At 50.3% G+C, this 14,045-nt stretch overlaps 1 protein-coding gene across 1 annotated transcript in view; it reads right to left on the bottom strand.

Moving 5' to 3' along the window:
• The window catches only part of ESYT3 (extended synaptotagmin 3), a 30,881-nt gene extending 19,368 nt beyond the window's left edge, over positions 1-11,513 (bottom strand). Inside the window, exons 1-3 of the mRNA XM_066575269.1 lie at positions 11,154-11,513; positions 415-456; positions 97-231 (exon numbers count right to left, since the gene is read on the bottom strand). Coding sequence (XP_066431366.1) covers positions 97-231; positions 415-456; positions 11,154-11,426 — 450 coding nt within the window. The 5' untranslated portion in view covers positions 11,427-11,513. The remainder of the gene's footprint in view (positions 1-96; positions 232-414; positions 457-11,153) is intronic.
• Between the last annotated feature and the right edge of the window lie 2,532 nt (positions 11,514-14,045).

The following is a 14,045-nucleotide window of genomic DNA, read 5'->3' as shown; positions in this document are numbered from 1 at the left end:
CAGAATCCCTTTAACACAATGACAAGGTGCATTGCCACGACACAATGTTACACATCGCATGTCCATCATCATACAGCTCATGTCTTGGGTCTTTACCCTCTCTCCAAAGTGGACCTTGGTGAAGGTGAAGGCCCTCAGGTGACCATTGGACTCTCGGACCAGCGGCTCAATCTTCTCTTGGAAGAGTTTCTCCATATATATTCCAAAGTAAGGCCACATCTGCTGCACCACCTAAATACAGAGAGAAGAGTTGTCACCGGCGTCCCGAAAAGCCAAATACAGAGAGGTGAGCCGTCACCTCCATGCAGAGAGAGGACTGGTCCCCAATGCTCTGCACCCTCAGGCTGTATATCAGGAATCAGAGTGCATGCTGGGAGTTTCTCCCTCTAACGCTCAGGAAGATGGCAGTCTTACCTTGTTGACCCACTCGACTCGTTCAACATCTGGAAAATTCACCTGTGAAAATAAAGAAGGAAGATGTCAATCCACATGACAAAGTGCAAGCTCCTTGGTCAAGTCACAGAATACACAGCTCTGAAGAAGATCAGGGCAGGAAGACTAAACACTGCAGCCACCAGGGACTATATCAAGAACTATATATACAGCCCACTAGTCCCCAGGGGGCCGCATTCAGCCCACTAGTCCCCGGGGGGGGGGCCGCATTCAGCCCACTAGTCCCCGGGGGGGCCGCATTAGATACTATATACACTCAGTCAAAAAACAAGCAGCTAGAATGAGATGTCAAACTAATTAAAACTTTCTCTCTGTGATTGTAACGTTGATATAAGTGATATCAGAGCAAAGGGGTCATTTATTGTGGAGAACCGACCCCTTGTAGGGAGGTTCTAGTACCCTGTTGTACCGCCTCTAGCTTGGATACAAGATGTGATACAGGCAGGCATGGAGGCAGACAGGTTCCGTATAGTATCCTGTGACAGATCGCTGCATATTTGCTGTAACAGAGCCTCTAGATCATGTAAACTCGTAGGCTGTGGCAGTTGGCCGCCCAGATGGTCCCATACATGTTCTATTGATGATAAATCTGGTGACCGGCAGCCACGGAAGTGTGACAATGCTGTGGGGGCTCCTGTGACCCCCTTGTGTGTGCGGCCGAGCATTATCCTGCTGGAAGCCGCCATGAGAGGAACACATGTGGCTGCAGGATGTCCTGAACATATCGCTGAGCTGTCATTGTCCCTCGTACCACTACTAGGGGGCCGACTGTCGTATGCGATGGCCCCCCCAGACAGTCACACCAGCAGGGGGCAGTGTGCTGCTCCACAGCAAAGGCAAGACAGAGGCGCTCACCCCGATGTTTCTAAATGGCGGACAACGTAACAGTTGGAGCCACTCATGCTTGTCGGGCGATCAAACATTCCTCTCTACTAGTGGCCTGTATGGGGCATCCTGAGCCCGGTCACCTTGTGTGCCCCCATCCACTGGTCCCGACACCCCCTAACAGTCTGGTCAGACGCTCCTCTCTACTGGTGGTCTGTTGGGGGGTCCTGAGCCCCCCGGTCACCTTGTGTGCCCCCATCCACTGGTCCCAACACCTCCTAACAGTCTGGTCAGATGCTCCTTCCTACTTGTGGTCTGTCAGGGGGGCCCTGAGACCCCCGGTCACCTTGTGTGCCCTCACACATCCACTAGTCCCAACACCTCCTAACAGTCTGCTCAGAATGGCTGGTGGGGGACAATTCATCCATGCGACCATCCAGCTCCTCACATCCCAATAATGCGCCCCCTCTGGTATCGGGGCGAAATCTCTTCCATGAGTCGTAGAGGCGTCTAGTGGCCAACAAGCTCTACACAAGTGGAAGAAGACACACAAGGGGCCTCCGGGAACAAGACCGGCCACCTAATCACCACAACTCTCATCATTTACAGATCTGCCTGAGATGGAACTGCAGGATGGGGTCTGCAGAAAAATGACAACTTCTTCTGGGGTGTTTTGACAAGGACTGTACATCCCACTAGTCACCAGGTACTATATACAGGTCACTACGTATTATATGCTGTCCACTGGTCACCAGGAAACATCACAGATGCTGAATGCAGGATTAGCGGATACATCACTAGGTAATATATGGGTTAGTTATCATACATGTAACTGGTTACTATGGAACATACCGTCACGTGTAATATACATATCACTATTTTTAATAAAAAGAGGGACATGTCTGACGTTTAGTGTACATGGTTTAACACCTCACCATTTTGTATTGAAATGTGGGTGTGTATGTATGGTGAGGTACAAGCAGGGCGCTGACTGTACCCCATGCCTGTAACATGGAAGATATCTATATATATAAAATTGAATGTATGTCTGTGTGCGTGTCTGTGTTGTCTGTCTGTCTGTTTGTCCTTTATACGCTACTACACCATTCATCCGATCGCCATGAAACTTTGGGAAGTTGTTGAGTACACTCCTGGGAAGATTACTGGCATAGTACATTTATGCTACGATAAATGGCGCACGTGCGAGCGTCGTCGACAGTTATGCCCCCCACGTAGATCATTCGATTTCCATCATTGCCACTAATTCTCTCACTTCCCGATGTTGTAGAAACATGAAATTTGGCCCGAGCATTGATTATGTCATAAATAGGAAAAGTTAATGGGTCCCAACTCTATTTAATTCTAAGCGCCAAAGAATTAGCGTCCAAATTTTACGTACGGAATCTAATTCTCTCACTTCCCAATGTCATAGAAACTTGAAATTTGGCACGAGCATTGATTATGTCAAAAATAGAAAAAGTTAATGGGACCAACTCGATTATTCAATTCTAAGCACAAAATAATTAGCGTCCAAATTTTACGTACGGAATCTAATTCTCTCACTTCCTGATGTCATCTATATATAAAAAGGAATGTATGTCTGTCTGTCTGTCTGTCCTTTTTGCGCTACTACAACATTCATCTAATCGCCATGAAACTTTGGGAAGTTGTTGAGTACACTCCTGGGAAGATTACTGGCATAGTACACCTATCCTGCGAGCATCGTCGACAGTTATGCCCCCCAGACAAAGATCGTTTGATTTCCATCTCAAGCACAAAAGCAAAAGGCATTACGAGCAACGGGATGCGTGTTCAACTACAAAATGATGCATCCGCCGAACGTTTCGCAAGACAATTGCTGGATATTGAGAATGCTGAGGTAAAATAAAAGCTGTGCTGTGATTGGTTGCTATTTCTTATACTGCTGAGGCAACATGAAAGCTGCTCTGTGATTGGTTGCTATATATTATGCTGCTGAGTTAAAATGAATGCTGCGCTGTGATTGGTTGCTATTTTTTATATTGCTGAGGCAGAATAAAAGTTGCGCTGTGATTGGTTGCTATATATTATACCGCTGAGGTAAAATGAATGCTGCGCTGTGATTGGTTGATATTTTTTATATTGCTGAGGCAGAATAAAAGTTGCGCTGTGATTGGTTGTTATTTCTCTTACTGCTGACGTAACATGAAAGCTGCACTGTGATTGGTTGTTATATTTTATACTGCTGAGGTAACATGAAAGCTGCGCTCTGATTGGGTGTTATATATTATAAAGCTGAGGTAACATGTAAGCTGCGCTGCGATTGGTTGTTATATATTATACCACTGAGGTAACAAAAAAAAGCTGCGCTGTGATTGGTTGTTAGCTAGAGATATATAAAAACGAATGTATGTCTGTCTGTCTTCGCAGCAAAGCGCGATGGGTAAGCTAGGTAATATAGGTAATATATGGGTTAGTTATCATACATGTAACTGGTTACTATGGAACATACCGTCACGTGTAATATACATATCACTATTTTTAATAAAAAGAGGGACATGTCTGACGTTTAGTGTACATGGTTTAAAACCTCGCCATTTTGTATTGAAATGTGGATGTGGATGTATGGTGAGGTACAAGCAGGGCGCTGACTGTACCCCATGCCTGTAATATGGAAGATGTACCATATAATACAGGACGGCACCACATTGTTATGAAAGCTACCTTAAAAAAAAAAAAATCTGTCTGTTGCCCCTAGCAACCAATCACAGCACAGCTTTCATTTTACCTCAGCAGTTTAAGGAATGAAAGCTGCGCTGTGATTGGTTGCTATAGGCAACAGACAGGTTTTCTGAGACAGCTTCCATAACAGTGTGGTCCACTTTCCTGAGGCCGCCCAGTAATAGAACATTCCAGCACACATTCCCACATGGTTACATTACAGGACGCTGCGCCATGTGACCTGCCTGCCATCGCCATGGCATCATCTAGAATGAGCAAGGGTGACAGGGACTCACTCCACCGGTTGGGCGACTCTGTCAGTCCGGACACGAAATATAAATACACAGAGACACCAGTGAGACAGTCACCGTCCAACGAGACGCGCTGAAGCTTTCTAATAGACATCTTTGTTTTCAAGATTTCTGCCATTGTCAGTGAATGGAAACAGTCAGAGGCAGGAAATCTCAGCTTCGGCGCACACATGACCTGCTACAGTCTAGAGGGTCACTGGCACTGCCAGATGTGATAAACCCTCAGCCGTGGGCAGTGTCGGGTCACAGGGGATAAAACCAACTAATGTTTCCAGTCCGTGACAGGAAGCAGAGATCATGAAAATGATGAGGAACTGAACCCCAAACTGTATGAAGGTTGCAGCATATTTTACCACTGATCTTCCCGGGATCAGCCGTGACTGCGGCGGCGCAGCGAAGGGCTCGTTCGCATCAGCCGTGACTGCGGCGGCGCAGCGAAGGGCTCGTTCGCATCAGCCGTGACTGCGGCGGCGCAGCGAAGGGCTCGTTCGCATCAGCCGTGACTGCGGCGGCGCAGCGAAGGGCTCGTTCGCATCAGCCGTGACTGCGGCGGCGCAGCGAAGGGCTCGTTCGCATCAGCCGTGACTGCGGCGGCGCAGCGAAGGGCTCGTTCGCATCAGCCGTGACTGCGGCGGCGCAGCGAAGGGCTCGTTCGCATCAGCCGTGACTGCAGCGGCGCAACGAAGGGCTCGTTCGCATCAGCCGTGACTGCGGCGGCGCAACGAAGGGCTCGTTCGCATCAGCCGTGACTGCGGCGGCGCAACGCAGGGCTCGTTCACATCAGCCGTGACTGCGGCGGCGCAACGCAGGGCTCGTTCACATCAGCTTTTTGCTTTCTGTTTTTAAGAGATTCAATTTTTTTTTATGAATTGGAAAACAAAACAGAATTAAAAAGGAACTAGAGATTCATTCACCGACACGTTAGGCCGGGCTCACACGAATGATCTGGATTCAGCATGCATGTTCCCGCAGCGGAATCTGGCGGTGACCCCGCGTACCTGCTCATGCTGTACTGTGGATGACCGCGGACGCTCGCCGTCAGTCATGCACGGCACAGATTTTTTTTAAAAAATATTTGTACTTCCTGCGCCTTCGCTGGACAATGACGAGGGTACCTGCGGCCTATCCGCAATGTCAACTTCGGATGCGCTAAGGGGCGGACGGCTTCCATTGACTTCAATGGATCCGCCGCAAAATATGCAATTAGTTTCCACGAGCGTGAAGGAAAAAACGAGTTCTACATACCTTCCCACGCATTTGCTGCAGATCCTCCATATTTACGCCGACAGCGGATTCCGCTATAGAAATCTTGAGTTTTCCTGCTCAGTCATGCGAGTAGGGAAATGGCAACCAACTATAACGGGGTTCGTTTGGTTTCCGTCCGCTTGAGATTTTACAAGACAAAATAGCGCTACATTCAGCGCCATTTCTTCCTATTTTTTGAAGAAATTCAACAATGGAGGTCCTGAACAGACCCCCCAACACCGATGTGAGTGACCCCCAGATAGAAATCACTGGGACATCCATTAGATGAAAAAAAAGTTCTAGTAGTTTTTCATTGATCCACTTTGCTTTCCTCCCTTCTTCGCACGCTGATTTAAAAACAAATCTATGAAACGGGCAACAAAAATGGAGCCAGACAGAAATCTTCCTATCCAGATTCATCACCCATTGACCAAATGTAAAAAAAGTAAAAAACAGAAAGTGTCCTTAAATTTGCTTTATGTTTGGCGCGGCACTTTGCGCTATTTTTCTATTAAAATAAATGGAAAGCAGACGGAACAGAACCGAACGGAGCAGGACTGAAGCTGAGAAAATCCCACTGAAATCAATGGGAAGTATAACAAAACCATTTCCCCCCCCATGTTGCTGCTCCTCCAACGGAACACAAGGCAAAACCGCGGCTGGGAACGCACGTAAAGCGGTTGAGGAGGTTTATTTGATCCGGTTATCTGTAGCGATGAATGCGACGGGGACGGATCCGCCGGCATGTTTAACAAACAAATATGAAACCTGTAATAGCGACAAATAAAAGTGGATTCAAAACCACAACGTCAACATTTGTCGCACCCGCAACGCACACAGAACCAGAGCAGCAGCTGTGATGAGGACAGCGCCCATGGGGGCCGGTCACCCAGAACGGCAGATCTTGCCACAAATGTAGTAACATGTAGAGACCATATTCGAAAAGTCAGGTGATGACCCCTGCGGCACCTGTGATGGCGGCCATATTGGTTGTCACTAATGGAGGCCCCGTTTAATAGGACGAAAGCCCACCCTGCAGAGAGAGGGTCCCACACTACAGGCGGACGTCTGTCATCTTAGGGGTCACCCCTCCCCTGGAACAAAAGGGAAAGGTGCAAAAAACGGCGCAGGGGAAATGTGATGTTGCTCATAGCAACCAATTCAGTCGTTGCTTTCATTAGAGCCTCTGCATTGCGAGATGGAATATGGTTGCTATGGGCGACGCCTCCGGTCTTTCTCTCACCAGTTCTCGCATATTTCACTTGCTGTGTGCGGTCGCATTACTCCGGTTGACGAACAGGTTTTTCTTGCTGCGGAACCATAAACAATGGCATGTGGAGAAATGGAGGGGTACATGATGGGGGTGGTTGTTCGCCGGCATGACTGGCTCTGGCGGTAATTATCCCTTTTCATTTTTTAGTTATGACGACAGCAGCTTACACAACGGCGATTTGCGGGCGCAATTATGACGGGGAACTGATGGGATTAAAGACTTGTTAGGCTGCTGTACAGAAGTAGGGTGATGGCTGCACCAACAATCGTCTGGTTGCGCAGACGCAGCCGCACGCCTTTAAGTCGATACTGGCCATCGCAGTCCATCAGACTGTCCGTACGCGGTCAAGGACACTGGGCGACGGTCTAAAGAGCGAACTGGGAGCGTTTTTCAAACAAAAGATCTCCCATCCGATAAAAACAAAGTCAGGCGCAGCCGACCTCTTTCCAGACGAAGACTGCCCGCCATCGCTCAGCTAATGGAAAACAGTCAGTCAGCGTTAGGGCTCAGTCACACAGTCAAGAATCTCGTGCGAGTTTTGTGCGTTGTGAAAGGCATGAATAGAAACGTCATTTTTTTGAAAGAGCTTATTCACAAGACTGATTTTTTACACCGCATTCTAGGGCACGCCTCGCATGGCACACGGACGCACCATCCGTGTGGTAGCCGATGTCTGGACGACTGCACAGCTGCACGAAAAAAAAGAGCATGTAGAGTTTTTTCCGTCTCGCAGTATGGTGTGAAACGCCACGGGGCTCCAGCAGAGTTTTAAAGCAGTAAACCCGTCCGTGACCCTGCGTATGGCCCCCCCCCCAGCTTGTACGCAATGTAACTGCATAGGGGCTGCGGATAGAGAACAATGGGCTCTATTTAACGTATATACGCGGCAAAACAGAACATGCAGCGTTCTATTCTGCAGATTACGCTATTCCAACACGCTAATGTGAGCGAAACTACGTAAGGCAATGTAATTGATTGCCTGCAAGTCGCAGCATATCACATGGGCGTACAGAGCCCGCGTAATACGCAATTTGTATATGGTTGTGTGAGCCCGGCCTTAAGCTGCGAGAGAATAATCGTCCATGTAAATATACTCATCGCAAATAATGCCTTGTATTTCGTGCATCTCACGAAGCAAAAAACGTGCCAGTTTCGCCGCCCCCGTGAATACACCCTTACGCCACTCTCACACATTATCACAGTAAAACTCTCCTACTGTTTTCAATGGGGCCTCGCAGACCTGCGCTAAAACGCAGCGTTTCCCAACGCCGTGATTTTCAAGCGCTGTTTGCTCTATTTTACTGTGCTTTTGCGCTTTTAAACGCACCTCAGCGGACATCTCAATGATGGGGTGCGTTAAAAACCACGGCTGAAAATGGCGGCGAAAGTGCGGCGTTTTGCTGGCGCTATGTGTGAATATGATATTTTAGTAAAAATTGTCCATTTCCATCAACTTCAGTCTAAAGTGTATGGGGCAACCTAAGTCTCCGCTGGGATAATGTGCGCAAGGGGAGGAGCTAAAAATGGGGTCTATACGGTCTGTATACGATGCTCAGTGTCCCTGGGACTGGGGATCAGTCCGATTCTGAAGCCCCACCCACTTTTCTCCCAACATGTTGCGCAGGGGGCGGGGCTTCATCAATATTTTCCTCAATGCAGGCACACCACCATAATCCGCCATCCCAGGTGACAATATGACCGCGCTTTAGGCGCCACTTGTCACTTTGTTACTGCAGTTTATCAATAGCGGCCCTCATTTATCAGAGCCGTCTAATAATAAGATTGTCATTGTTGCCCCTAGCAACCAATCACAGCGCAGCTTTCCTTTCTCAGACAGCTGCGGTAAAGTGAAAGCTGCGCTGTGATTGGTTGCCACAAGGACAGTTTTGGTAAAGAAGGTCTATTGTATTCAATATAACAGTAAATCTGCGCTTGTGCGTCCGGGTCACATGATCAGTACGGTAACAAACGCTATCACAACGCAACGTGTTCCGTGTGGTCATCATCACATCGGCAACATTGAGGTGCAGGAGCGACGTCCGGCAAGAGAGGAGAACGCAGAGCGGCAAAATACATCGCCTCCATTATACCTCACCGCCGGCCGGCCAAATCCCCAATAATCACTAATAGGATTTATACTGCGGCGATCTGCAGCGGAGAGAACCCGGCGCACCAGCATGTTTTAATGCGTATTACGCACGCGGGTCTTGCATGTGTAATATATACGCCAAGATAGTGTATGGGGATTGTATCGCTTACAGCCGCTCGTGTGAGAGCGCCCCGACGCTATAATCATGGCCGGACGCACGTATAGCGCTAGAACTAATTCCTAACATGACAAACGTTATAATCACCATCTGAGACATCCATTATAATTCTACAATCATCAGCCGCACATTATAATCACTGCCTGACACATCCATTATAACGCCGCAGTCATACCCGCACATATCAATTATAGCACTGGAATCACCTTTATTTATATAACATCACATGATATTGGGTTCTGTTTACATCATGAGATAACAGCGACGCATCCAATACACCACGGTAACCAATCGCCTGCCTCCGACGCATCCCAATGTACCACGGTAACCAATCGCCTGCCTCCGCTGCATCCAATACACCACGGTAACCAATCGCCTGCCTCCGCCGCATCCAATACACCACCAAAACCAATTGTCTGCCAACGAGGCATCCAATGTACCACGGTAACCAATCGCCTGCCTCCGACGCATCCCAATGTACCACGGTAACCAATCGCCTGCCTCCGACGCATCCGAATGTACCACGGTAACCAGTCGCCTGCCTCCGACGCATCCCAATGTACCACGGTAACCAATCGCCTGCCTCCGCTGCATCCAATACACCACGGTAACCAATCGCCTGCCTCCGCCGCATCCAATACACCACGGTAACCAATCGCCTGCCTCCGCCGCATCCAATACACCACCAAAACCAATTGTCTGCCAACGAGGCATCCCAATGTACCACGGTAACCAATCGCCTGCCTCCGACGCATCCCAATGTACCACGGTAACCAATCGCCTGCCTCCGACGCATCCCAATGTACCACGGTAACCAATCGCTTGCCTCCAACTAATCCAATACACTACGGTAACCAATCGCCTGCCTCCGACGCATCCCAATGTACCATGGTAACCAATCGCCTGCCTCCAACTCATCCAATACACCACGGTAACCAATCGCCTGCCTCCAACTCATCCAATACACCACGGTAACCAGTCGCCTGCCTCCGACGCATCCCAATGTACCACGGTAACCAGTCGCCTGCCTCCGACGCATCCCAATGTACCACGGTAACCAGTCGCCTGCCTCCGACGCATCCCAATGTACCACGGTAACCAGTCGCCTGCCTCCGACGCATCCCAATGTACCACGGTAACTAATCGCCTGCCTCCGACGCATCCCAATGTACCACGGTAACCAATCGCCTGCCTCCAACTCATCCAATACACCACGGTAACCAATCGCCTGCCTCCAACTCATCCAATACACCACGGTAACCAATCGCCTGCCTCCGACGCATCCCAATGTATCACGGTAACCAGTCGCCTGCCTCCGACGCATCCCAATGTACCACGGTAACTAATCGCCTGCCTCCGACGCATCCCAATGTACCACGGTAACCAATCGCCTGCCTCCAACTCATCCAATACACCACGGTAACCAATCGCCTGCCTCCAACTCATCCAATACACCACGGTAACCAATCGCCTGCCTCCAACTCATCCAATACACCACGGTAACCAATCGCCTGCCTCCAACTCATCCAATACACCACGGTAACCAATCGCCTGCCTCCAACTCATCCAATACACCATGGTAACCAATCGCCTGCCTCCAACTCATCCAATACACCACGGTAACCAGTCGCCTGCCTCCGACGCATCCCAATGTACCACGGTAACCAATCGCCTGCCTCCGACGCATCCCAATGTACCACGGTAACCAGTCGCCTGCCTCCGACGCATCCAATACACCACGGTAACTAGTCGCCTGCCTCCGACGCATCCAATACACCACGGTAACCAGTCGCCTGCCTCCGACGCATCCAATACACCACGGTAACCAGTCGCCTGCCTCCGACGCATCCAATACACCACGATAACCAATTGCCTGCCAACGACGGATATATTATAACCAATCGCCTGCCTCCGCCACATCCAATATACCGCCGTACCCAATCGCCTGCCTCCGACGCATCCATCATAGTCACCACTAGACCCCAGCACACCCATTATAAGGCTATACCCATCGCTTGCCTCCCATCATCTCGGGCTGCTCTTCCCATCCCGCAGGTTGGCAGCCCCGCCCCCACTCACCCAGGCTGGCAGCTGTTGGGCGTTCAGCCCGCGGGTCACCTCCAGGCTCTCGTTCTCCAGCAGCTCCCAGGCCGCCCGCATTCGGGCCAGTTTGAAATTCTTGTTTCGGTTCCACAAAATCCATAGTAAAAGTCCGAAGAAAAGCCACGAGAGGCCGAACCCGAGCCGCCCGCAGGCGTAGACCGGGAAGAGCAGCAGCAGCGCCCGCAGGAGCAGCCACAGCATCGGGTCACCGGGCTCCGCGCCCGGCCGCTCATCCTCCTGCTTCTTCATGGCTCCAGGTGGCCCGTCATGTCACTAGAGATGCCCGGCTGACAGTGACCCGTCCGGGAGAGCAGCTCCAGGTGACTCCGCGAGGCCCCGCCCCCGACACACCTGGCCGCCGCACCCACAGGAGGCGCCCGCAGTTATCCGGGTCACCGGGCTGCCCGCGTTCCATCCATGTCTGCCCCACTTGGGTTCATGATGTTAGAGAAATACGGATGAAATCAGCGGGTGAGGAGTCAGCGGGGGGGACTGCTGTTATAGACTTCAAGGAAAACGGTGGGGACTACAGTCATAGACTTCAAGGAAAAGGTGAACATCCGCTGCAAATCTGCTGTAGCAGCTATGGATTCGATGAATGGATTTCTGCAGCACATTATGGGGGGAGGGGTCTCGCATAAAAACGGATTCTAATTGCGGATTCCGTGATTTCCATACGCACAAAGAATCTACGCTAAAATGTGGGCGTTGATAGACATGAACTTTTGATTTTTCCTTCACATTCGCGGTTACAAATTGTTTATTCTGCGAGCGGATGAAAAATCGCAGTACGCTTTATTTTGCCGCACACACCACAAGGACAGCCTCCATTGAAGTCAATGGAGGCGATTGACCCTCAGCCCATGAGCAACTAAGGCCTCCTGCACAGGACAGGGTCGGATCCGGCATGTGGGATCCCGCAGCAGCATCCAGCCCTGTGTCCGGCCGGCGACCCTGCTTACCTGTCTGAATTCTTCTTCATCTGTACTGCGGAAGCGCCGGCCGACGGTACAGATCATGCTGCGCTGTCACTAGACAATGACAAAGATCACGCAACCTTTCCACAATGACAATTGCAGAAGGCCCACGGAACAGACGGCTTCCATTGACTTCAATAAAAACCGTACAGGCAGAAACCGCACAGAAATGGAGCATGCTGCGATTGTTCTGCTGCGAGCGGAAATCGCGGTTGATTTCCGCTCGTGTGCAAAAAGAAGCGGTTTTCCATAGGAAGGTATGGGCGGTATTTGCTGTGGAATCCTGGGGCAGCCGCGCTCCCCGGATTCTACAAATCAAACCCGCCTGTGAGCAGGAGCCCTTACATTGGGCAGTGGGTATCCGCATCACGGCTTAGCAAAGGTACGGGAAATGCAAGCAATGGAAAAAAACCCCCTGTACTGCGCATGACCGCCGGCGAGCCACCGCAGTCATTCGCAATACAGATTACCAGGTACGCAGGGTGTTCACGTGAGCCCGGCCTATCTGCGCACAAAACACACAGGTGAGGGCCCATTCGCTCGGGTATCTCCATATTTACAGTCACACAGGCCATTGTAGATTCGCTCCAAAAAACTTTTTTTTTTAATTCGATTTTCGTGAATTTAATTTTTTTCCACACAATTTTCATCTGTTTTAGGCCTCATGTCCACGGGGAAAATCAGATCCGCTGCAGATTCTCCATGTAGAATCTGCAGCGGGTCCCTCCTGCCCCGCGGACATGAGCGCCGAAAATAAGAATTTAAAAGTATTTACCATCCGGCGCGGGCGGAGAAGATCAGCTGTTCCTCACGGCCGGATCTTCATTTTCGGCCGGCGGATGAATTCCTGACGCCGGCGGCACGTCGCCGGCACGTCGCCGACGTGCCGCGCGCATGCGCCGGGCACATCCGCCGAGCCGAAGCAAGGAAGATGCGGCCGTGAGGAACAGCTGACCTTCCCCGCCCGCGCCGGATGGTAAATACTTTAAATTCCTATTTTAGGTCTCCCGCGGATCCGGACGGCTTCCATAGGCTTCAATAGAAGCCCGCGGGAGCCGTCCCCGCGGGAGACCCGCACGAAAATGGAGCATGGTCCGGATTTTTCCATGCTCCATTTTTTTTTAAATCCCTTTTATTGACGATCCGCGGGTATTTATCTACCCGCGGGTGGTCAATGCATCCCTATGGGATGCGGATCCGCACGCGGGAGATCCGCTGCGGATCTTAAATCATATTTTGCCCGTGGACATGAGCCCTTAGGGTTTGAGGCGGATTTAGATGAAGCCCTCACTTTTTTTCGCTCTTCTTGGTTCTCCTTTGACATACCATACGTCTGTGGTTTCGGGACCGCAGTCAGGCCGGCGAGCGCTACGAAAATATGAAAGTTTTAAAAGCAAAATAATTTCTAGACAACGCGTTCGCCAACAGAGCCAAGTCTGACCTCAGTGTGGCGTTATCAGGTGATGTGGTAGAGACGCCATCTTGAACAGAGCCTCCAGCACAGGTCTGGCACAAGATACAGCGGCATGCTGTGCTATTTAGTGCGGTAACACTTCATCCGATGTCCCTTTAGCCAGGCATGCCATTAGATGGGATCTGGAGCCGCCCGGTTCGGTGTGTGTCGGATCCGCTGGTTCTGGTATTTTCTCAGTTCAGCTGCAAGGACAGAGTCAAACTAAGTAAATTTTAGTGCAAGTGTGAAAGGGGCTTAACACACAAGTCTAAATGAGGCCGAACACTGCGCCATTTCTGAGAGAAACAACGACGTGAAAAGAAAACCGCATGGTGAGAACCGGCAGCAAAAACTATAACAAAGTGAAAATTAAAGGAGCAAAAAAAATAGTTTCCGTTCAAGGGCTCAGCGTCTCATCCCGCCGCCATATTTCGGTCA

This window comes from Eleutherodactylus coqui, chromosome 8, assembly GCF_035609145.1.
Source record: "Eleutherodactylus coqui strain aEleCoq1 chromosome 8, aEleCoq1.hap1, whole genome shotgun sequence".
Classification (NCBI taxonomy): domain Eukaryota; kingdom Metazoa; phylum Chordata; class Amphibia; order Anura; family Eleutherodactylidae; genus Eleutherodactylus; species Eleutherodactylus coqui.
The sequence above is the reverse complement of the archived record's forward strand: the minus strand, read 5'-3'. Positions and strand labels throughout refer to the sequence as shown.